Here is a 26,616-nt window from a genome sequence, read left to right on the forward strand (position 1 = left end):
CATGCGTTTTATAAAGTTTACAGAGAGAGACCGTTTTGCCCACGTTTTACTTTTATTATCGCTGTTGTTGTAGTGTACCTGAGGAGTCAGCACGTGTATCCATCGACAGAAACATAAATACAGCATTATTTTCAAGTTACAACCCATAATAAAGATGCGAGATGAACCGAAGTGTAAGTGCGTCCCCGCAACTTTTGCTCAGGATCCCGGTTGGGAAACACTGTTCTGTATTGATTGACACCGCGCTGGTTTGTTTAGAATTATATGAGCGCCGTGACCGCGCGCTGCCGCGTGATGAAGGCGTGTCGCAACTCTGTTATTCAACTGCTCTGGTTTTAAAAGCTATGTCATACTAAATGCGCCAAAATGCAATAAAACTTGTTTTACGGTCGAATGCAAAGCGTGTGTGTGTGAGTGAGTAAGAGACGCGCAAAAGGGCGGAGAGAGAATTTAAGGAAATGCAGCTAAACGAATATGCGTGCGTCTTTTAAATAGTGTAAAAATGAATGAATGACGAATGTGGCGGCCGTTATTGATTATGTGGCAGTCCGCCACAAATTAGTCTATGTGTGGGAAACACTGTTTGGCCTCTGTTTAAAGTATTCCCATACTTTTGATATTCGCGGTCTAGGTTTTTGTGATAGAACCAGGTGCAGAAGCCAACATTACGCGAGATGAACGTCTGACACGACGCGTCGACGCATTTCACGAACGTCGACGTATTTCCGTAGTCGACGTCATCGATGACGTCGACGCGTCGTTGCAGCACTAATTCAGTTCAATGTAATGCTTGGTTAATAATATAATAAAACATTTATTTTATTTTTTAAGTATATTGTGATTAAAATGTTTTTTACATTAAAAATGTAGGGTCAGTAAGATTTAATACTTTATTCGGCAAGGGTGCATTTAATGAATCAGAAGTGACAGCAAAGACATTTACAATGTAAGAAAAGATTTCTGATTCAAATAAATGCTGCTCTTTTGAACTTTCTTTTCTTCAAATAATCCTGAGTAGGGATGCTCCGAAATAAAAATTCTTGGCCGAAAACTGAAAACCAAAAAAGAGGAAACCATGGCTGAAAACCGAAAACCGAAACAGGAAAGAAATTATGCCAATTATTAGTAATTGTTACCAATAGTAACCATTGCATTTATTGCTATGACTGTGTAAATTTACTAAAAATCAAGGCATTGCAATTGCATAAATTAATAATAAAGTTTCAAATAATAGATCAATTACAAATTATGCATACATTTATCTAGCACATTGCAACAATGCACAGTATAAAATAAAATTAAAACTAAAATGTTTAACTTGACCTCACTCATGTGTAGCCTACATTAAATAATATACAAGTCTACTAGCCTGCAGAAAGGTACAGACATTTAATAAAGTAATTAATTGTAAAATAACTGCATATTTAACTGTTTAAATTAAAGATTAATCCTTATTAAACTTACAAAAGCTTTTCAATCAAGAGCAGTGAGTGATCTCCTTATCTTTTCATGTTGAACATGAAACAGAGTAAAGGCTACTGCCCCTTTAAGACCTAATCCACGGATATGTGTCGTCTTTCTTGACTGTATCAAGTTCACTTAAGGCATATACAGACTGCTTGGATACTCATAAAGATGAACGACATACTTGTTGACATACTTTTGTCAACATACTTTTTGTGTGAGTTTGTCCGTTTAAGCGCAAGACTTGAAAGAGAACTCAATATTTGCGCGCTGTGAGACGAGTGCGCGCTTTTGGATGATTGCACAGAGACAGATCTTCTCACAACGTCCGCGAGCTCATCGCGTCTTCTGGCTCTACATCCGGATGATGACTGAGAACATGACTGGTCATATTCGGACCTATGATTCAGACATACGGCAGCACTCGCATGCATTGAACAAAGTTTACAAAGAGAGACTGTTTTGCCCGTTTTACTTTTATTATCGCTGGAGCCAGTAACGTTACGTGTATCCATCAGCAGAAACATAAACAAAGCATTATTTTCAAATTATAACCCATATTATAGATGCTTCATTAGATGTGAGATGAACCGCATACGTCCACACCGCAGATATGTTGCTTTAGACAAGGGATGTGTCTCAATCAGATCCCTAGTTCAGTAGTCAGGGCACTGATCAGGAAAACCATCAAAAACAGCTGACTCCCTTATCAGTGCCCTGACAACTGAACTAGGGATCTGATTGAGATACACTCAAGCAAGTGCAGGTTGCGATATCTGTTCACGTCATCACAACATTTTCGGCCAAAAAATTTCGGCGGCCGAAAATTCGGTGAATCCCTAATCCTGAGCACTGTTTCCATAAAATATTAAGCAGCACAAATTATATTTTCTGAGTGGACTGACAGAAAAGTATCTTAGTCTTTGTCCCTGAACTTTCTGTTCAACCCTGCTATGCAGTGACATCCATTTAATACTACCTCATTCAAACCCAAAGCATTTTAATCGTACAGCGCTGGAAAAAATAGGCACATCGACCCTATTGCTCCAATGTCTATGACGATTACAGCTGAAATTCCAACAGTATTCCTTCTAAATGGAAAAAATAACAATTTCCCAGAAAATTTCATGAGCAAATAGCACCATTTTCTTAGAATCACTCAATAACACTGTGCTGTTGCCCGTAATCTTTCTCTTTTATGGTGCATTTGCATGCTTTATATATTTAGCAGCAGTTTGGTGATTTTCTGTTTGGCTGTTTGTGTTAACAAGCCACTTTGTCTGATAAAGTGGCCCCTATTCACATGATACAAATGTGTTCTCCACAGATGCAGGTTAAAACAGGAAAGATTGCTGCCATTCCTCCTACTATGTGTCAAACACATTTTGATAATGAGCCGCTAATTGGAACACATTTTTCCTTTGCAGTTGTTTTACAGTATGTTCCATACTGTAAGAAACTGCAAAGGAAAATGTGTTCCAACACATGCTAAAATAAGACAAAGCGCAGCTAAGGGAAACGCTTGTTCACTCATTTAGCTCATTTGTGCAACAAAAGGCTTCGATAGAAGAAGGTTTGCTTTGATCTGTTATCATTACGTATAAGCTGAAGACAAGACGTGCTGCTGTGATCCACATAGGAAAAACACGCTGTCAACTCATCACTACAGCTCAAAGTAATATGCGTCCCTTTTGTGTTGGAAAATATATGCATGTGCCAGCATTTTCACCACAGAGGTATAGCAGCTTACAGGTTCACTACAAGAGAAGTAAAAAAAAAAGTAAAATCAAGCGTAGCATCAGTCATGGCAGGTCATATAAGTCAAACTCGTATCAGCTAGCTGTCAGCTGATCACGACTACATATATGAATACAACTTCTAGTACATACCAGCTCCTTCAGTACTATCAGCAGCTATCGCGGTCCTCCAGAGCTCATTTACCCCCCTCCATCCCCAGCTCCTCCTCTTGTCCAGTTAGGATTTGGCATTCTGATTCCCCTTGATTCAGACTAAAATTCTGAATTATTTAGTACATTTAAAATAAACATTAATGATATCTGCAACACATAATGTTGGTTCTGTTCTCTCTCCTCTTATCCATGCTAGGCTGCATGGATGCGCAGAGAGTTCTTGCCCAGAAAGGAACCAACCTATCCAAACTATGATAATAGTCAATCAATAATATTTGCTGTTTACAGCTGACATGAAATAGAAGTTTTAAAAGTGTTTTCTTCCCTATTGTGACCTATATCCAAGTGAAATGACTTCTGGTTCAAGAACAAATGTAAAAACAGTTAAAACTCAATTTATTTTCTCCATAAGGAAATTGATTTTGAATGATAACTTATAAACCATTAACGACAGACCTACTGTGAGCTCGGAGGTTGTTAATCATGGTATTTGCTTCTGCTGAACCCGTCAAACAACATTATTTCAGTTTTTTTTTTAATAATCATGTTTAAAGGAACTGTTTGTAAGAAATGTATTTCAGTGAATCATAAAATGGCCCTGATATGTCACTAGACATTGAGAAATCATGTTAATTTCAAATACTTATTTCACTGACAGCAGTAATCCGGCCAGGATATTGTCATTTAAAAGTTGTTGTTGCAGCCCTCAACTGATGTTGATGTTGTAATGTTGTGTTTTGGCCTGAAGCGCCGCCCTCCACCTATCGACCAATCACAAAGTCAGTAGTGTTTCGGCATCTGGTTTGCCAGATCTGCTCTAGTTACCACAGCTGCAGCTACAAATGTTCCTGCTGGATCCTGCAGCCTATCTGGCAACCTCGAGTCAGGGGGGAGGGGGAGAGGGAAAACACCTGCAGTACCTGTTTTGGCCACAATCTTACATACACTTCCTTTATCTTTAGAATTCCTGTTGAAAAAGCCATCTTCGCCCACAGGACTGCCGCATACTGGATGTTTTTCCCATTTCACACTATTCTTTGTAAACTCTAGAAATGGTTGTGTGTGAAAATTCCAGTAACTGAGCAGATTGAGGAATACTCAGACCAGCCCGTCAGGCACCAACAACCAAAATTGTTCAAAAAGCTCAAAATTGCTTAAATCACCTTTCTTTCCCATTCTGACATTCAGTTTGGAGTTCAGGAGATTGTCTTGACCCGGACCACACCCCTAAATGCATTGAAGCAACTGCCATGTGATTGGTTGATTAGAGCATTAATGAGACATTGAACAGGTGTTCCTAATAATCCTTTAGGTGAGTGTACATATGCATATTTTGCAATAAACTTAAAATATATTGTTTTTATACACATAATCAACATTTTTTAAATGAGTAGTTTTATATTTCTCCATTGTATTTATTGTCATGCTGTTTGCAATGCTTTATGGGATTGTAGTTCTTTCCACCACTTAAACCGTCAAGTACACAGCCTTGTACTTCTGTTTTTGTCCAATTTTCAAAATAAAAAGTTATCTAAATCAAAGTTTGTAGAGTTGTGATTCACCTCGTAGCTGATTGGTTAAGGGCTTAGAACTCTTCAACGAGGAATATTTTAAAATCCCCATGGGAAAAATTAATTTAAAAAATACAGAAATCAGTTCGTCTGAAACTGATTGGATGGTTGGGGTTTGTTGGTGGAGCTCATGTGAGTTACAGGTTGCCCCGCCCTCACATGAAAATAGAAAAAAATTGTGATGTGTATGCATAAAACACTTATAAATAAATAAATACTGTAATATTCTATACAAAAATGTAATTATCTATTTTGATTTCATGTTGACGTTAATGAAAATGCTAGACTTAGATCAGTCATTGTGCAAATCATGGCTGAAGTTTCCACTGATGTTTAGAGAAGTAAATAACTGTTTGGATGAATTATTCTGGCTCAGGTATCGTCGTGAGACTCTGAGCTGTACTGAAGTGCTTGTCACGGTGTGACAGATGAAATGCTCATGCTCAGTGCCACCAGGGCCCCAAAGTGAACAGTCTGAGCACAAATTTAAATTTCCACTCAGACGTTTGACACTTCATGCTTTCATGACCTTGTTTGGTTTTATAATGTCTTGCTTATTTATTTACATGTGTTTTAAAACGTTTATCACTACAGGACTTCAGCGTTTGCTCACTAGGGAGCTGTCACAATCAAAACACAAGACTGCTCAAATGTGAAATTATTCAGGTACAAATGAAAAGAAAGGGACGGTGATAAAAAAGTATCAATCATTCAACTGTACTACTACAATAACTATAAAGTTATCAAATACAATTTTTGGAAGCACTTTGTTCTGATGGTCCTCTTTAGACATTCTACCAGCCATAAGTAACTTGTCCACTAACTCTCATTAGAGTATTAGTAGACTAAACCATTGGTTCTCAAATGGGGGTACGTGAAGGCACTCCAGGGGGTACGTGAGACTTCAAAATACAGCCTACATATATTTAAAAAGTACCATCCATGTAAAAATCCTTTAGAAATAATTATTTCATTATTATTTCTGGAAAATATATATTCATAAAATTAATTTTATATTCAGTAGGCTATTCAATTTCATTATCCTAAAAACCCAGAATCTCCCCCATACCAGAATGGTTTGACCCAACCTGTCATTTGCCGCATGACATCACCTGTCAATCACTTGGATCAACAATAGGGTCACCACACGTCCCGTTTCCCGGACAGTCCCCGTTTTTAATGTTCTGTCCCCGAATGGAGCTTTCCCCGGAAATGCCCCCATTTTACAGCTCATTCCAAACAACCCGCAGATATATTGGAAAAAAAGCGTGCAACCAACATCATACAACAGCCGCTGGTTTAAGCTTGGAACATACTCTGCAAGAACAAAGAAATTTGTTCGTTTTCTCGAGGTGGCAAGAACAAGAACAAGAACAAGAACAAGAACAAGAACAAGAACAAGAACAAGAACAAGAACAAGAACAAGAACAAAGTTTGTTCTGGCAGTACATTTCATACTTCACGAGAAAAGTAGGTGCCGATCATCTGCATTTCTCTGCATTAACCACGCCCACTTTAAATGTCTCACCAATCACACAATAGTTCTCGGACACCCGCAAGAAAAAAGTTCTGCTCAGTCGATGTGTCGAGAACAAGCTGCGAGAACTCCCAAACCTGGGCTGCGAGAACAAAATGACATAATTTTGTTCTCGCAGCCCTGGGAGCGAGAACTTTTTTTTCTGTTCTTGCGGAGTTTGTTGAAGCCCTTAAGGAGCAAGAGGTTAGTGATTATTTCCACCAGCAGATGGCGCTGTGAGCTACACTGACTCTACTTGGTCGCGAGCGCCACTACTACTTCATGAAGTAATATTGTTTGTATGTTATGTGCAAACATATAAACAATATTACCCGCGCTCCTCCTGAATCTTTGTTAATAAACATCATTAATTAGCCTGTTGACTATTCATCTAATGATTTGGTGGGTTAATGCTGCACAGTTTTACATGTTTAAAATAATTGGACTAAAAGTACATTTGAATAATTTTGAAATTTGAATAATTGAATATTAATGTTAAATAATCCAGACCTGGACCTCTCTTGTCTTTCAATGGGTGCGCTTTCATGCGTGTTCTTAAGCCGATTATGCCTAATAAGCCGACAATGAACATGGTCATGTAAACGCGGTAACACGTTTTCTTTTATCGGAGTAAGGTCATAAATCGCGTAAGCATAAACCGGTCGGCACAGGTAGTTTTTTGCCTCTTACCCTGATTTCGCGCTGCATGTAAACGCATTAACCTGCTTTCTGTCGGCTTATTGAAGTGCGCGTGTGTAATAGGTGTCAAAAACGCAAACTTAAGAGCAGATTTAAATGCATCCAAACAAAGCGAGCTAGCGTTTTGTATTAAAGGACATATATCACAAATGCAGATTCTTTTTAGACCTAGAAAATTGTAAAGATGTGTTCTTCTCATCTCATGCAGCAGAAGTAGAAGAGGTTCAGTCAAAACGCTGCATCTGGAACTGCATAAGGGATAATATGAGCCGTAAATCTCCCGCTGACACGGTGAACACTTATCACAACTGACGTAACATTTGAAAAACTCAGAGTCAGATACAGACATTATTATTTTTGACGGCACACCAGGGAAATAACCTGGTTTATTAATAAAGTCATGTAAACGCGGTTTACTTGCATTGTCAGTTTACTGGTTTACATGTAAACGGGGAAAACTGATTATTTCAATAAGCTGATTTTTCTTGAGTTATCAGCTTACTGGTGTGCATGTAAACGCACCCACTGAACATAGTCATGTAAACACGGTAACCCGTTTTTTTTCTCTCTGAGTAGGTCCTAAACGGTTTAAGCATAAACCGGTCGGGACAGGTAGTTTTTTGCCTCTTACCCTGATTTTTTTACCTGAAAAACCTGAAAAGCATTTTTTATTTTATTATTATCTTTGCTCAATATTATTTATTTGTGCTGCTGCTTATATTTAAGTTATTTGTTCTTATTTTCTTTTTTTTATTTGACTATAGTCCTTTTTTCCCTGAACATAGTAAATACTAGTAATCTATATTTAATAAAGATTAATATAGTAATCTAAATTTACTATGTAGTAAATTAATACACAGTAAATTTCCCTGAACATAGTAATTGAGTGGACTGTTTACATGAGACGTTATCTAGACCGATCTGGGGTTTACATGTCAATGCTGTCCTCTCTAGCAGCTGGAATGAGCGCCTGTAGTGAAGGTGTGCGCTGTATATCATGTCACATAAGGACGCACACTCAAAAGTAATCGGGTCAGGTCATTTATATAGTGAATTTTTTTGTTTGATCGGTTTATGAAAAGGTTTATCCCACCCCTCTCAAACCGATTACAATTTCATTCAGTTTGGGCATTTTTATTCCGATTGAGAAAAAAGAAAACGGGTTATTGTGTTTACATGACAACGTTTATTGTCAGCTTATTAGGCACAATCGACTTAAGAACACGCATGTGAACTGTTGTCGCTCTTCTTTGTGTGCTCCTCTGTAAGATATTCGAGACCAGTGCAGCACGCAGGTCACACTCATTATCAATCTCCCCACCGGCCTCGAGTCGTTCTCTCATGGCCTTCTACACGCTGCTTACCACACTACGTTTGTCCTAAAGCCTGCTTGCCTCACAGTTGATCTACATTTTTCCATTTACTGTACTCGCCAATGAATAATCGTGATCCATGATGAGTCAACGACACAACAGCAGCGTGCTAGATGCTGTATAAGCACCAGGTCTGCATTTGTCCATGTATGTTTCCATAGTTTCTACAAGCAACAATGACAAGAGACCAGCCATTATTAAAAAAAGTTAATCTTATACTATTTACTTACACTAATTTTGAATGGTAGATATATATACTGCTCCATCTTCCAATTTAATAACATCTCTTCTGCAAAGCCTGCATTACATTTTGACTGGATCCCAAAACAATCCATTCCAAAATATATCACACATGAATCCTTCAGAAATATAGGCAAAGGTAGACAGGCAGGACAAACACAAAGACAACACAAAGTTTGGTGAACTTTCCCATATATAATTAATCCTGAAGGAGTTGTGGAATAATAGTATTTATCTTGCTCATTCTTATCTCACAGTGTTATTATCTGTAATGCCACAAAGTTTAGTTGCAAAGACATTTTTTGCAGGTTACTTGAGTTCAATAAATGTTCTTCTGGACTGTAGAGTAAGTTTTGAGTTCTGAAAATTCCAGAATGTTGTTTATAAGTACATCATGCTTGTTTTTACTGAATAAACACTAAGGAATCATATGAAAAATCCTGCACTCTAAAAAATTGCTGGGTTGTTTTAACCAATGTTTGGGTCCAATATATGATCACAATCACATTTTTTAAACCCTGTAGGGTTTGTATGGAAGCTTGTTTATGCCACAGTATAAAACTATTTAAAATATAATTGTGACTATTTATTCTTAGAATTGGGAAATATAAACTCGCAATTGCGAGTTACAAATTCTAATTGTGGGTGGGTGGAGTTTATATCACAATTCTGAGAAAAAAGTCAGAATTGCAAGATGTAAACTCCTAATTGCAAGAAAAAGAGTCAGAATGACAGTATATATAAAATCTTAATGAATAATAAATAATTAAAAGTTAAACCTTTTTTTCCTGTGGCAGAAACAAGCTTCCATTGGCTTGTCCATATTTGACCCAAACATGGGTAAAAAAAACAGCATTTTTTAGAGTGTGGGATTTCGATTTTTCATATGATCCCTTTGGTAAGGAACTGATCAATGAAGTTTTTCATGTCCTTTGGACAGGAACATGTATGGAAGCACAGTGCTGATCCAAATATACAGCTGTGGCAAGCAACAAAACATATATTCTCACACAATCAGTTTCTCTCAATTTCCCTCCCTCGCTCTCTCCGTCTGTCTCCTATCCACCTACACACGTATAAAACTGTGTCTTTCTGTCTCTCTGATAAAGAGGCCTGCAAAGGAAGTGATTTCTCATGGCTGATGCCAACTGGTTGGCACTGGATTTCCCGACTGACACTCAACTATAAAAGCGGCACAAAGATGCTGACACTCTCACTGCTGCCCAATTTGATCTGTGATACTATTAGAAAAACAAGCCTGAGCCAAAACCTCACTCAGAGACTCCTGCTCCATCTGGCATCTCAAACTAGTGTTATAGACAGCAAATAATAGGCTAATGTTCATATACACACAATGAGCAGAGATTGAATGCTGTAATTGACGATATATCATAGGGATTCATCATAATTAAAATTATTTTGGCCTAAACCATATGCCAATAAATATTTCATGCTATGGCCAATAACCAATAAATGGCGGGTATTACAATTCTATACTTAAAAAAATAAATAATAATAAATAAATAAATAAATTGAAGTCAATTGCTGTAAGTGACCGCATCAACATTATAAATGTACATAATGAAAATATATATGTTTCCTTTTGAAATTTGCAAAAGATTACAGTTTTAATAATTGATAACTGTTTTTAAAGATTAACTTGATCAAATAAATCTATAATATCGTCCAATAATCAATATGGTGCATATTGTGCACACCAATTATGATATAAGAATATTATAAAATATTTAAACAGGTTTTTAAATAAATAACTGTCATGATTGGGGAAAAAAACGAATTGATTTTTATCTTAGAAAATACATACTTGTGGTGCAAAATCACATGAATTAGATTTTTAATTAATAATTCATTAAAGCATTTAATTATCAATGTAATCAATAAGTATAAGTACAATGTAAAAGCATGTATGTAAACACTAAGTACGTTGTATCAAATTATTAATTTACATATTAGTACAAAGTAAAGATACTTATTATAAAGTGGGACCTTTTTTCTTAATCCTCTGTCAATGGGAAGGTACATAAATTGAATTAAATTTCTTAAAGTTCAAATACTTTTGTGTAAATTAGCATTACTGTGCTTCTTAAGTTAAAAATGTTTAGTTAAGACAAAATACTGATTTATAAAGCTATTGTGTATTTATTTACATGTTAGTGTGGCAGAGAGGCATGTCTTTTTTTGTGGAAAAGAGGCCACAATTTAAGGCAAAACTTGCAGTGTGTGTGTGTGTGTGTGTGTGTTCGTGTGTGTGTGTGTGTGTGTGTGTGTGTGTGTGTGTGTGTGTGTGTGTGTGTGTGTGTGTGTGTGTGTGTGTGTCTGAGAGAGAGCGAGAGAGAGACCTAGGTTCTGTACCTAGGTAGTACACACATATCAGTTTCACTGCAGCCCATACACTGTGCCTCATTGCTGATCCCAGACCTGAGTGCAGTCTATTCTTGGAAGACGCTAGAAACCCCAGGGGATGCAAGACTGGAAATGGAGTAAAAGGAGAATTTAACAAAGGGAGCGAGAGGGGTGTTGTGTGACTATGTGTGTGAGCAGTGTGTCCATGCAGAAATCTGCTCCTGACTTTGCATACCCAAAGAATCTGAAACTAGATAGCATTTAAGAGCTCCAGCACAAAACCCCAAAGGCTCTTGGACCAGATTCAACACACCTCTGGCAATAAGCTCTATGTGCTGCACTCTCTGCATAGGCTCTTAAGTTGATTGGTGGCCACATCACAGTGTGTGTTAAAGTTTACAATATACGAGCCGTCCTAGGATGAGTTTCCCGAAGCCAACTATGGTTGCAAGTTCCATCGTTACCGACACAATTCAGCAGAACTTGTTGCCTACAATGCTTTTGGGAAATGCACCCTTGAAGTGCTTAAGTGTTTAACCCTTAAAGGGTTAGTTCACCCAAAAATCAAATTTATGTCATTAATGACTTACCCTAATGTCGTTCCACACAATGAAAGTGTATGCACACTATACTGTCCATGTCCAGAAAGGTAATAAAAACATCATCAAAGTAGTCCATATGTGACATCAGTTAGTTGATTAGAAACTTTTGAAGCATCGAAAATACATTTTGGTCCAAAAATAACAAAAACGTCTCGGTTCCGTATGGTAACGCTCGTTCCCTGAAGGAGGGAACGGAGACGTACGTCGGACTTAGACCGACGAATTGGGATCACTTCTGGGATTCCCTATCAGCTTCGAGATTTAGAAAACGGGCCAATGAACATTGGTGTGCGTGCTTTGCATATTGCACCCCGCCCCGCTGCACGGGTATAAAGCGGAAGCGATCACCACGCACTGTTGTCATTCACTTCGGAGCCAAACGGCGTTGATGAAGCATTTGACTGCCTGCTATCTAGCAAGAGAGAGAGAGAAAGCGTGTGCCGGGGGAATTTTTTTATTTTATTTTTTCAATCCTCAAATAAAATTTAAAATGGTTGTGAATCAGCGTATTGATTCATGATTCGGATCGCGTGTCAAACAGCCAAACTGCTGAAATCACGTGACATTGGCGATCCGAATCATTTGTAAGTGTGAACTTGTAAAAACGACTACCACAGGTAATCTGACATAACATTTTTTATTAAAGATACATTAATTATCACTATTACTTTTTGTATAGTTTCTTTGGGCGGATTGTGGCAACAGCCATTATGATTGTTTAGTGATTTGGTCTTAGTGACTAAAGCGCCTTTCACACTGCGATTCCGGCAAATACACGGATAATGTGACCCAGCATTAGTTCCCGGGCCGCTCGATTTGGTCCATTCACACGCCAGCAAAATACCGTAATATGTGCGCTTTCACACACAAACCGTAACGGTCCCGGATCGAGTTGACACGTGACATCCGGATGGCGAGCGATCTCAGCTTCAGCGCAGATAGTAAGGAGCTCGGTGGTCTCGACTTTAGGGCTGTGTATTGCCAAGAATCTGGCGATACAATACGTATCACGATACAGGGGTTACGATATGATATATTGTAATATATTGCGATATTGTAAGAGAGGAACACAATAAAGAACACAACCATATGCCTAAAACACGAAACAAAGTATTTTATTTAATTAATACAGTATAATTTATATCACTAATCACTATTTTATGCAATCTAAGTAAAGGGAAATGAAAAGTGACTGCAGGATTCTTTGTGTATATGTTTTAAAGGTTCACAGTATAACAGATATTTAACATTAGAAAGTGCAGTCCATTTCATGACTGAATGACTGTTTGTTTTATATTTCATACAGTTAAGCTATTTTCTATAAAGCAGTCTATTGTATAAAGTGCTATTTCAAGTACTGAACAGCAGAGCTGGTCATCATATCCACATCGCTATGATCTTTCATTCTGCTGCCACCGCTGTCAGTTTTGGTGTGTGTTTTTGTTTCTGAGAGGAAAACGTGCTGTGCATTCTATCGAAACGCTTCTCAGCAGCGCGGGTGACGTCAGGATGTTAAGCGAGCTCTCAGTTTCAATGTGTTTCCCGAGTATTAGATTTTAACTTGGCCTATTTCGCAAACAAAATGATTCTTGTCGATTTCCTTAGTGGTTTCTTTTTAACTGAAGTCAAAATGAGTCCACACTTCAGCTCTGTATACTGCAAGAGCGGAATAATGCTATCGTCTTGAGAGCTGGGTCTGCTAATGCAAACACTAGCGATGCACACTTTCACCTTGTGCTTCTCCGGCTCCGCGTCAGTTATACGTTCTGAGATAACACTGCCATCTAGCGGTTGGGTGTTATACAGTCTGTGGTTTAAACTGAACACAAAGCCACGAATCTTGGATGTAAATATATAAATATCGATACAGTGTTTTTGAGAATCGATACAGTATCGCCAAACATAATATCGTGATATTCACGTGTATCGATATTTTCTTACACCCCTACTCGACTTGTGTCCAGTTTGCGCACGTTTCTGCTTGTTTAATTTTAGTTTCATTTGTATACGAATACTCTCTGCGTTTAAAACACCGAATAGCTCTTCTGGCACTGCAGGGTTGTGTTATTGAAAAAACAAGCTCTAGGAGTCGCACAATAACTACGTACACGTTGCGGCATTAGTTTTGGCTTTTGTTCACACAGCGCTCGTCCCGGGTCGAATCCCGCAATGTTACTAGGTCCCCGACCTGGGTTCAATTCGGTAATCAATCCCGGGACGTGGTTGCTTTCACACAGAAGGTGACCCGGCAATGTTCCGAGAATATTGCGGGTCCGACGTGCAGTGTGAAAGGGGCTTAAGAGATAATATGGTATGGCATATCTTAGATGATATGGCAAAAACGATTGCTTACTGAATAAGAGACAAAGTCTTTCAATATGGTTAATAAAGGATATTTAATAAAGGTTTCTTGCAAGAAAGAGGTACGGTTCATGCAACCACAAGGCCACACCACACCGGGCGTACAATGAAGTCACAACAGAAATTGCTATCTCTTTATACTGTTGGCAGCATCTTCCCCCCTCAGTACATTTCCATACACGTATGTTCAAGTCAGGATAGCTCATAGGTACACGTATGTCATATACTGCATTGCCTCACACCATGGGAAGGAAACCTTATGGTCCAAGACCCATGGCCTCTGCATGACCATTTATGTATACATGGAAAGGTCAACATATGGCTATACCAAGATTTGCATTTTGCCACAACACTTAGGAGTCCTCTTGACTACTAGCGTTTCATGGATTTAGGAGCTAGTTTTAGAGTTAAAACGCTTTGTGAAATACTCTTAGAGCAAAAATGTAGGAGTCCTAAAATTAGGACTGACACACCCATTATTTTTAAGAGATTCTTCTAAATCTGCAAGTTAGCAGCTACTTTTAGCCTTAAAATGTTTTGTGCATACGGCCCCAGATCGTTAGCAACTCTATACAAATTATATAAAAAAATATTAATGGGAAAACATGCATTTTTTTATATAGAATGTATAAAAGTAATCATTAAAATTGGTTTCTTGTTATATTGTTTATAATTCATTGATTTAGGAATACTAAGCCGGTTGATGTCTAACTTTAAATAATGAATGAGGAGGAGGGTAGTGAATGATGTCCCGGGTCCCTAACAACCCGAGCTATGCGTTTAAGAGTTAAAGGTTGTTTTGGGGGGTGGCTTGAGTTTTGCCCATACTATTGTGTGAATGGTTATGAAGATAGCTGAATCAAAGTGAGATCTCTGTAATATGTGAATTTGAGATTTCAACAATCCGTGCGTTTACATCCACCTGAATAATATTCAGTACGTCCATAAAAATTGACTTTGAATTTAATTTGAGTAGATTAAAATGTTCGGTCGCATGCATACTGTATGCCTATCTGAGTGTGATATAATCATACTTATTAGCGAATAATTAGAATAATGAAAATTGCATGTAACCTTGAGTGAAGAGTTCTGCCATGTAAACATCTTGTGCGTCATGTCATGTAAACATCTTACTGCGATTAAGACCTTACTCTGATTATTAGAAATAATCGCATTATTGGTGCATATGCAAGTCAATGTCTCAAAATATGCCGGAAGAGCCAAGAAAATCTGCAAAGTCAGAGAATTTTTGAAAGTCACCTTACAAAATGTTGGGTTTTTTTTTGATATCCCATAAGAAATGTTAAAAGAAATGTCAGAAAAAAAAAAGTTTTATGGTTAAAGGAAACATTACTGAGTGAAAAAAGATTGAACTAAATGTGCTTTTCACACTCGCGCAGTAGGGCGTCGGACTGGGGGGTAAAGGGTACCGAGTACCCAGTGAAGACCTTAGAAGTCAGACGTGCATGTTGCACATCAACGTGCTGGTGCCAGTGATGGGTATCATCTGATTTTCAATGTAAACCTCCATACTCTCTCTGAATTCTCAAGGAAGGAAAGGACACGACATAAAAAACACATTAAGGATAGAACCACGGGAGCTGATGGCACGATCCGCAGAGCAGCGGGAGGACACAGAACTGGTATTAAGAAAGAGACTTTGCATAAATCTGGATGTAATCTCTTACTCAGATGATGAGATTGTCACTCTCGCTTGCACTAATCTTTCTGAAGGAATCGGAAGATTACAAGCGTCTCAAGAATACCTTGCTGGAAGCTATGGCTGCCTCTCTGATTAGTGTCTGATGGCAACAGGGGCTTAAACACAAGTTTTATATGTAGACTGGGATTTAGCTCCACAAATGGAAGGAAGGGGTTAGAGAGAGAGAGAGGGAGAGAGAGAGAGAGAGAGAGAGAGAGAGAGAGAGAGAGAGAGAGAGAGAGAGAGAGAGAGAGAGAGAGAGAGAGAGAGAGAGAGAGAGAGAGAGAGAGAGAGAGAGAGAGAGAGAGAGAGAGAGAGAGAGAGAGAGAGAGAGAGAGAGAGATGGTGGCACATAGAGTTCAGTCATGAAACTCTGCTGATTGAGATTGCTTGCTCAACATAGTCTGGTTCAGCTTTCTCTCTTCCTTGGAAACCTTCTACCTCCCCCAGCTCCACCTGCGAGATCTGCTACGGGATTTATGAATATCTATTCATGCAGCAGCATCATATATTACATGCTCACAGCAGTGTGTCTGTGTACCTATTACACTTTTAAAAATGCTTGGTTAAAAGCAATGGACAAACCCAGAAATTGGGTTGTTTGAATGGGTCCATTCACTGTGTTTGTCCATTTTCAACCCAACTTGGGTTGTTTTTAACCCAGCATTTTTTAGACTGTTGCAGAAGTTCATAATTGTCCACAAACAATCAACCAATCAAGTCCATAGACCAAATACACCAGACACATATTCATTAACTCTTTTCCTGCCATTGAATATATTTTTCCATTTCTTTTGACAAAACGCTTCCCGAAGTGGCTTTCCTATACACTCTAAATAATACTGGGTTGTTTTTTAACCCAAAATGCTGGGTTAAGACTGTTGGGTAATTTTTGTTGGTTTATTTGATCACATTTTAAACACCATTGGGTAGTTTCAAATTTCCAGTCGTTGGGTTAAACCTGCTGGATCACAATGCTTGGTTGATTCTACCCAGCGCTTGGTTGTTTCACGAGCTTCCCGCCTTGATTCGTTTAAATTCGCTCCCAAACTGTCATTTTGAAAGGACAATGCAAAAGACACAGCCACTGGTTGCAGATGTTTTAAAATAAGTTCATATGTTTTCATTAATAATCATTTTAATTAGCATAATTATTGTTTTTTTTTCTTCTTCTTCTTCGCGGCAACAATTCTTAAGCTTACATGACGTTAAGACGACAAAAGTTTTACCTCAGTATCCAATGCAATGTACTGACTAATACATTTTGTGATTACACGGAATCATGATCCCCATACGAAAATGTAGGGATGTCACAAGTACCGGTACTTCGGTACCAAGTACATACTGAAATTTTAGAAATCTAGACGCACCCGAGTGGCTAATCTAATCTGCCGCGAGTGTCGTCTAGCAACTCTCAATACACATCTGAGCTGCAAAAACCAAACTCTGGTCAGGCCAATCACATCGTGTATAGAGTCGATGGACGGGCTTAACATAATGACGGCAGAGTTGCGTGCTACTTGAAATGAAAATAAAGAATCTAGCAAATGGCTCTTTCGAATCGGCTTTGGCCGTGACTCTGGAAGACTTGGAGTTAAGCTTTTCTTAGAGAAAAGAACAAAGAACAGCACTGAAATCATTCTTAGGAAGGGAAGATGTGTTCTGAGTTTTGCCGACCATATACGGAGAAAGTTTTATCTGTCAACGAGCTCCGCTTCACCTTCGTTGCTCTGGTTGGTTGTATCGCTATCCTATCGCATGCAGAGGGAGTTTGAAAGACAACCGTTTATCCCGCCCCCCAAGATTGAGCCCTGTCAATGGTGAGTTTCCAGACCAAACATCTTGATGTGGGTCTGGCTTGTCAGGCTACTACTTTTGTTGCACAGACCTGGCACCTGTCCAATGTAAAAAAGCCAAAGACCCTCTCATCTCCCTATGAGACAATCTTTGATTACGTGTTCAGTCTATAGGCGTGTAGTGTTTATTTACAAAGTGGCGTTGCCAACTACTGACCTGGCATGCAGCCAGGGTGTTTTTAATTGTTTTTGCAGCTCTGTGTGAACAAGAATCATTTTTGAAAATGTTGACTGTACACAAAATATTTAAAGGACACATTTTTTGTAAATTGTTGTCGTGTAAACGTACCCATACTTAACTAATGCTTCAAGGTTCCTTTCTTTGTTGCATTCTGGTCAAAGCGCTCTGCCAGCCCATTGTGTGGTTTACCCACTGGTTCCTTGGGGATATTCAAGGAGTGATAAAAAGAAATAAATAAATAACAAAAAATTGACAATGCAAGAAGACTTCTAAACATCCCAGAAGCAGCTAGATTAATGGGAGACACCAACAAAATATGCTTCTATTGCGAGAATACCAAGCAGTCTTTATAAAGGATTGTTATTCTAATGCTGCACATAGAACATGCTGTACTCCTTCATGCATTGCTAATGTAATGCCTGTAGTGCTCCATTTCCGAACTTGCCTTATGCTGTCTTTTGCATATACACACACAAGGGCCCATCTCACACACACACAGAATCCTGCACCTCACATCTCTTCTCCAATGAATGCACACATGAACATGCTTTCCGCAGTCCTGCATCTTTACTTACAACACATTATCTCAAATGCCAACACAATAGTGCATAATTATAGGGGAAGTACATTTCAGAAGCACTTGTCTTCACAAAGTACCCAATAAAAAGCTATTAATGTGCCTTAAGTTGGATCTCAGAGCTATCTCTTTTGGTCTATCACATCTCGTTTTGCCTTTATCCGCTTGAATGCTGAAGTGCCTGCTTGACAAGGCATTGTGAACGAACGGAGGATTTATAAGATGAGAGATTCAGTATGTGGGGAGGGGATTAATATTCTGAACCGTGGCAGCAGATGGGATTTTTTTTCACTATTGTCTGCCGTAGACCTCTCACTGTAACACGATCGTGTAATTGAAACCACATCCATTGTTGCATGCAGAAAAGTGAGAAGCTGCGGTGCAATACATAGAGTTCCACTGCGTTCTGCACTTTGAATTACAGCATTACTAATGAAAAATGAGTTCAATCAACTCAAAACAAGATCTTATTAGAGTGCCACGGAACACATACAGTCGATAAAGCAGTGCTTTGGCTATTTTGGCCATAATAACATTATAATGAAAGAGTGAACAAGCCCTGTGCAGTGGATCAACACCTCTGACTTTCTCAGCTGAGAGTATCGATTTATGTTCTGTGGTGAAGAGAGAGACCCTTTAGAAGACGGAGAGACATGCTTGATGAAGCTCTGCAAGGCCAACTGAGATGAGTGGGGTAATTAGAAGGAGTATTCACGTAGCTACAAACACATATTAATAGGTGTGTATCCCACATCCCACTGGATTTTTTGGTATGTAATAGGTCTGGTCACCTTAAAGTTTAGTGGCCCTATCCATCCAGATGAATCGTCTCCCTGTGATCCATGAGCAAATCTTAAAAGGAACAGTTCACCCAATGCGTATGACATTCTTGCTTAAGTGGAACACAAAAGAAGAGATTTTAAAGAACAGTCCAAATGACCCCCCAAAAAAACAACAACACTTTTTTTTACCGGGTCCAGCGTGAAAGACACTTGGGCAAGTTGACAGACCTGCCACCTGCCTGCTCGGGCCAGTGTTGCATCTTCACAAAGGTTGATAATTTGTGTATTTGTAAGCCATGCCAATTTAAATATTCAAGCGCACATAGACGAGAAAGTGTCTGTGTCATACTCGCGAGGCGCAGCAAAACACATCCTTACACAAACTCGCATTCACGTCTAACAGCGTTTGAATATTCACACAGAATTATGTCAAAATAGTCGGTTGTCTCAAGTGAACCTAAAAATTTAATTTGCCATAACCCCTAGCGTTTTTGTTGATTTTCACAAGATTCATGGCCCACAGAATATCTTGTATGAATATCTGATTATGCAAATATATCAAAAGAAAGAACAGACCCTCTGTTTTATTCTAGCTTCATGCATTCTTTTTTTAAACCAGCAATTGAATGTGTATACATTTCATGAAAAAAGCTACATTTTTAGAAAATCACGTTTTTTAGTAGATCAAGACACCACCAAAGCTTCAAAGTCCTATAGCTCTTCTGGGGCGACATCTCATTCAGGCAGTTGTGATTTAGATGCTGTCTAATGTTGATTATCGTGTTATTTTACATATGCAGCTGCTTGTATATGAGATCGCTTGTTTCTGCTTCTTCTTCATCTGTGTTTTAATCTGGAGATAATGTACTTGTTCAGGAGATGTGTATCTGATCTGCCAGCGATTTGATTTCGTCCAACAGCTCAGGCTGGAAACCTGCACATTAATTTATCATGCTTCTGTTACACATTTGCCGGAACCAATCACCGACTGGCTTATCCACCTGGCGCGCTATTGGCGGGTTTAACACAGTGACGGATAGAGAAGGATGGATCGATGACCCATGTCTCTTGTGGTTTGATTGGTTGAACTATCCAATTGCTTACAGATTATTTTGAATTATGCTCGTTGATCACGCCTCTTGTGCAGTAGAAAATACAGAGCAGACTCCCCAGACCAATGTTCAATCTTCAAAGATTGAGCTTGGTCTGGTGATAGCCAGAAAACAACCTTTTCACATGACGTCACGCAACTTTCGTTCTGACTGAATGCTTCCGCCAGCATAGTGGAACGCTATGGAGTTTACACAGTCCCTTCTACATCTGCCAGAAATAGGTCCCCTACCGTATAACAGTGAAAACATGGAAAGCCGCAAAATCTGGAAGCGTTTTCTCATTAAAGATGAGATGACAAAAGACAGAAAGAAAATCTCTTTAATAAACTTTAATAAGGGTTAATCTATATTTATAAAGAGAAGACTATGCAGTGATATTTTACATTTGATTACTATTTTGTACCTGAAAATCTAGTTTAGACCTATGAAAAAAGAACCGTTTATTTCATTTGTATGTTTGTTCTGTTTTATTTTATTATTTGTTCTTATTTTATTACTTACTGTGTTTAACAATATTTAAAATGTACTAGTTAGGCTAGTAGTTTTTGCAGTCAACCTTAATTATTAAGGTTATAACAAACAAAACAAAAAAAAACCAAAACAAAAACAATAACTAGCCCAATGTTATTTTATTTATTGCTTTTTTTGTGCTGGGGCCAGTAAAAATGTGGCAGGACAAGTAAAAAATTGAACCACTAGTCCAACCGAGCCAGTAGAAAAAATCCTTAGCATTAAGCCCTGCATTCCTTTTTAGTTTAGTTTGATATAAGCAGTTGTGCAGCACATTTACAGCTGTAGCACACTCAGTCGCACACATATTCAAAACTGCATGAATCAGAATGGGCCATTGCACAGCAGGGAGCTGATATTCACAGATGTGTGTCATTTTTAGACAGTGAAGAATCCAAACTCATGACACTAGCAAAAATATTGTAAAGCGTTGACAAAAAATGAAGATATATTATCTATCACAAACACAAAGCTTCCACACTAAGCTGATGTAACTACTTTATAACAGCTTCCATTTTTACAAATGCATAGGCTTTGCAGAAAAGTAACGTTTTTTACAAAAGTAAAAACAAAACAAAAAAAACACTACCAGCTTATATTCATATTTGAGTTTTGTAACATGGGGGGTGAGTTGTAGTTTTAGCCAGTAATGAGAAATGAGTTACCAGGGGTAAAATTACTATAATGACATTAACCCTCTTGATTGAAATGACCAATTTAAATTTGAAATTTGATTATCCCAATGTACAAAGTTTAAAGAAATGTTTGTTTTATATTGGTTTTACAACTCACTCCAGTAGTGGGGTAAGTTGTGACACCAGCGCCCTATTTAAACTTCAATTTGTAGCAGACAAATATGTGAATAGTTTTAGTTTATTCAAGTTTATTAAACGCACGGGACAGATGAAGTTGAAACGTGTTCCACACCGCTTTGCCTCTCTCCTACATGAACTGATGTTGGTGCTGAAAGTTATTTTAAAGTGTCACCAAATGAACTTGTTCACATTTATTAGGCTTTACTTACCGCCTGTTCAATGGCGCATCTTTCTTTTGCTTTTTATTCATCACAGCAGGGACACAGTTCGTGAGCTCGGTCCAGTCCGCGTGCAAACCGCAACTCCAGCCCGTGGAGAAGCGCGAGAACAGCCACGACTCCGCTTTCCCGGGACGGTGGCACGTGCATTTCTTCTGGCCAGAGCGGCAGTCGCACGGGCGTTCCAGGTGGATGTTCCGCACCAAGTGTCTCCCAAACGTCGTTCCTCCGGTCTTTTGGATGTGGAGAAACACGATCACGTCGTCCCCCTTGATGTCGAAATCCACGTGGCGTTCGAGGTCGTCGCGCGTGAAGTTGAATTTGGACTGGAATCTAAACGAACCGTCCTCGTCCAGATCAGGAGGCTCTCTGTTGACGTCCGAGGGATATTTGGAGAACGGAAAACTCTCTCCGTTCCCAAAACGACAGGACGTGCTACCCGCTGGACAGATGTACTGATAGCCGATCATGACAAATAAAACGGTCAAAACAGGGACTAAAAGGAGTTTGTTGGATTTATCATCCATTGCAATGACAATGAACCGGAGGATCACGCCATTGGTGATGCTGGACCCGCTGATCGAGTCCTCCAGGTACTTAACGCGGATGATGCTCGCAGGTAAAAGAAAAAGCCTCTCGGAAACGCACAGCTCACAGCCTTTAGTTAGATCATAGTTACATACAGGTCAGTTGTTAAAAATTGTGGACAGAAAGGAAAAACAAGCCTTGCGTTTCCTCATTGTACTAAACTTGGAACTGACGCTTACAAGCAGCTTCGTAAACTAACTGATAACAGTTCAGCACTTTGAAAATCCATCTGCAGTGCCGATTTTCTCAATGTTTGACGTTAATTGTGTCCGTCCTCGTCCGATAGGCGGGGTAAATGAGATCCGGATACATTGTAAAACATCCAGATATCTGTTCCGTCGATCTGAGGTTTTGGACTTTTGCTCTGCTAAGTGATGCAGGTTCTTCAGTTCCGAGATGAGCTTAAAGAAGTTGAGTTCCTGTTGCAACTCTTGCTCATCGTGTCGAGAGAGAGAGAGAGAGAGAGAGAGAGAGAGAGAGAGAGAGAGAGAGAGAGAGAGAGAGAGAGAGAGAGAGAGAGAGCATTGGATGAGAACATGTTATCATATTGGGTATATCTGACTGATTATTTTAAATCAAAAGCAACTAAAATTGGGCAAATTTCGACATAAGTGCACCTGTGGGAGTTAGGCTTCATTCCCATTATATCCGTAATTAATTAAATGGAATTACTGGAAGCTGTTGCTTTTGGGTTCCTATGTTGATGATGTCACATCGAGGGGCTTGGCTGTGCTCAATTCACACTGGCGGGAAAGACACTGGTAACAGATATCTGAGGTAAAACCTTAATGTAATAAATTTAAAGTAAAAGTTCATGTAATGTTTAAAAAGGGAAGGATGATTAAAGGCACAATACGTAAACATTTTTGACTAAAATATCCAAAAACCACTTGGACAATGTTATATATTTTGTTGACTTACATACTTACATTATCCCAGATGTTTCAATGTTTCAATCCAGAGAAATAATCAATTTGCCGTGGCCAAATCACAGGGCCGTGTTCATGAGTCACATATCATCATACTTGCGTTACCCTCAATTTCTGGTATTTTGCAGAGACTGGTGTGGAAATTTTTAAATGAAAAACCAAACCCATTTGTCTTCAAAGTATTTTATTATTGCAAGAAGGTCATTCCTAGCCTGACAAGCCAGACCCACATCAAGATGTTTGGTCTGGAAACTCACCATAGACAGGGCTCATTCCGAGGGGCGGGATAAACGGTTGTCTTTCAAACTCCCTCTGCACGCGATACGATAGCGATACAACAAACCAACCGACTTCAGTGCCGTTCTTTGTTCTTTTCTCAAAGAAAAGCTTAACTCCAAGTCTTCCAGAGTCGCGGTCAAAGCTGATTCGAAAGACCGCCGTTCGCCAGTTTCTGTGTTTACTAGAAGCACGCAAACGCAACTTGGCCGTCGTCATTATGGCCCCGTCCACCGACTCTATACACGATGTGATTGGCCCAACAAGAGTTTGGCGATTACAGCTCAGAAGGGTATTGATGGGCAGATTAGATTTCTAGGCTAGGCCATTCCCAGACAAAGTTTCTGCAGAGAAGGAAAGCAGTCACCCAGTAATGTAGTCTTTATACATCTTACCCCTCACCCAACTGTGTTCCTTGCCTACAATACCGGCAAAGATTGTTTATTCCAGCGTGCGTGCAGACAGGGTTGCCAAGTTTTTACAAAAAAAACAGCAAGTACTAGCCCAAAACAATAGCTTCTTGGGGTGTTCTCCGGGGAAAAAAATTGCGTTTGGGGGGTAAAATATGTGTTATTTTGGCAAGGTTGCCTGAAAAAATTTCGTATTCCTGGATGTATATATCACACAATTAAGGTCGCTTCAATCTGCAGACATGGAAAACAACCCTCGGGAAAACAGCAGACTTGGCAACACAGTGCAGTTGAGTTCTGTCGACAATTGACAACTAACGTTATGCGTCGCTCCGATTGGTTGTAGGTTTTGGTTGTAGGCTTTCCTGGTTCGGTTGAAACACACCCCATAATTACATCCCAATACAGCAGTATCAGACTCATATTCTGACTAGAATTGAGTATGACGACATCAGGCTAGGGTATTGCTTGTAGAATTGAGGGGGAAAAAATCATAAATTTAATCCATTTTGAAATAAGGCTGTTTTTTTTTAGAAAAAGTAAAGCGCTGTGAATACTTTCCGGATGCACTGCATGATGTACCATATAAGGAGGCAATTCCCATCTCTCATTCTCTAGGCCTCAAATAGAGGAGCCACTTCTGAGAAACAGAAGGATGTCATTTAGACTTTTAACACCTCTTGTAGCAAACACAATTTCAGTTGGTCTGACACATGAGATAGCACACATACACAGTAAATTTCCACTAAGACCAGTTTGTCTTTTGTTCTTCCCTTTTTTAGAATGACTTCAGTGCCGTTCTTTGTTCTTTACTTTGTTTTTTTACTTAACTCCAAGTCTTCCAGAGTCGTGGTCAAAGCTGATTCAAAAAGCCGCCGTTCACCAGCTTCTGCGTTTACTAGTAGCACACAAGCGCAACTCTGCCATCATTATGTCAAGCCCCGCCAACCAACTCTGTACACAATGAGATTGGCCCGAACAGAATTTGGTTTTTACAGCTCGGAAGTGTATTGAGAGTTGTTAGACAACACTCGCGGAAGATTAGATATGCTGCTGCTAGGGTGCATCTACATTTCAAGGCTACTCAACTCCACCCTCATACTACAAGTAACATTAATAAATCTTTAATAGGTTAGCTCATCCATTAATATGAATTCTGCCCAAGTCCCGTTGGATTCTTTTTCACCGGCTGTAGAGGTGGAGACAACAACTCCCATGATTCTGCGAAATCAAGGCGTCATCAGGCTACACCTTTGTTTTGAATAAGTGAGCTCTAGATGCAAAAATTATATACTGTGCCTTTTAGACAATGAGCAAGATATTTTTAAATCAGAAGTGAGAAGTGAAGGGGGTTAAAGTAGAATATAAGGAAATGTTTCATATTAATGTGTATTTTAAGAAGCATTACTTATTTTTTCATTTAACTTGGCTTGACAACTGCATACTTTAACCTTTATGTAAGCCCATACTGGCAATAAATACTCCAGCTATATTTAAGTAAAGGCCTCTCCGTTGTTTAAAAGAAAAAAAGTTTCCCTCTTTGTGTCCTACTTTACCAGTTTTGCCTGAATTGGGCTTTCAGTGCTTGGCATTTTTTAATATTTGCTTTTGACTAAAGGGACACTCTAAAATTTCCATAAAGGTATAATGTCAGGTTTTGTGGCATTTGGATCCTAGTTGAAAGTGCAGGGAAATGTAAAATTTCCATCTAATTTCTAATTAATTCTAGTAAAGCTGTCACAACACTTCCTGGTCCTTCTTACCCCAAATAACCTCATAGCTTGAGTTGTGGCGCAGAAGGTAGTTCCTTGCTCCTGACATATGAAGCACTGTCGGGGCTTGTGGAGCCTGTGGTCGCGCCCGGCCTGGGTCATGTCCCGCTTCTGTTCTCCGTTTGCTTCTCCACTGATCTTCAAATGCAAAAGGCTAATAAGTCTTACAAATAACATTCAAGTATAATAGTAATCTACTGCAATCCATAAGCATTGAATGTCAAAGTAAAGACACTAAGATATGTGCAAAATAACAGCTGAGATGCTCATAATATTTGATATCAATAATGCAAGCTACTTCATCTGCTTAATTTAAAGTGCCTCTATTATTTCATGCAGTGTGTGATATAACCGTTTGTGAATGTACAGTGGGGCAAAAAAGTATTTAGTCAGCCACCAATTGTGCAAGTTTTCCCAGTGAAAAAGATGAGAGAGGCCTGTAATTTTCAGGGGTTTAGAGAGACCAGATCCTTGATTGAGGTGTTTCAGACTCTGAATTAGGTGATGTAGAATATACATTATCAGATAATTCAAGTGTTTTTTGACCTTGGATTCATGTAAACCGATTGTAGGAGACCTTCCAAACTAAATTAGAAACCTTTAAAATAGAGCACTTTAAATCCACTTTTGTCATAATAATATATTACATGATTATATTACATGAGTACATGTTTTATAAATTCAATAACTTAATTATTCTAACGTGAATGATGGTCCAGGTCATGTCAGTTCATAATGGGCATCTCCAAACTTTACACTTAGTAAATATTGGAATGCTAATTAAAAAG

General features: G+C 38.9%; 2 protein-coding genes across 7 annotated transcripts in view; one reads left to right on the plus strand and one right to left on the minus strand.

The window, feature by feature from the left end:
- hs6st3a (heparan sulfate 6-O-sulfotransferase 3a) overlaps positions 1-23,595 on the minus strand; it is a 292,872-nt gene extending 269,277 nt beyond the window's left edge. For 3 of the 4 annotated variants that reach the window (XM_067458976.1, XM_067458975.1, XM_067458974.1), the window contains exon 1: positions 21,845-23,595. In XM_067458976.1, the coding sequence (XP_067315077.1) occupies positions 21,845-22,380 (536 nt within the window). In that variant the 5' untranslated portion in view covers positions 22,381-23,595. The remainder of the gene's footprint in view (positions 1-21,844) is intronic. The other variant, XR_010908575.1, reaches the window with a different exon arrangement.
- Positions 22,354-26,616, plus strand: part of cldn10d (claudin 10d) — a 33,017-nt gene continuing 28,754 nt past the window's right edge. Inside the window, exon 1 of one of the 3 annotated variants that reach the window (XM_067458981.1) lies at positions 22,354-22,472. Coding sequence is in view for 1 of the 3 variants with exons in the window: in XM_067458979.1 (XP_067315080.1) it covers positions 22,385-22,472 (88 nt within the window). In the remaining 2 variants the exon portion in view is untranslated. The remainder of the gene's footprint in view (positions 22,473-26,616) is intronic. The other 2 variants (XM_067458979.1, XM_067458982.1) reach the window with 2 other exon arrangements.

This window comes from Pseudorasbora parva, chromosome 12 (genome assembly GCF_024679245.1).
Source record: "Pseudorasbora parva isolate DD20220531a chromosome 12, ASM2467924v1, whole genome shotgun sequence".
Taxonomy (NCBI): Eukaryota; Metazoa; Chordata; class Actinopteri; order Cypriniformes; family Gobionidae; genus Pseudorasbora; species Pseudorasbora parva.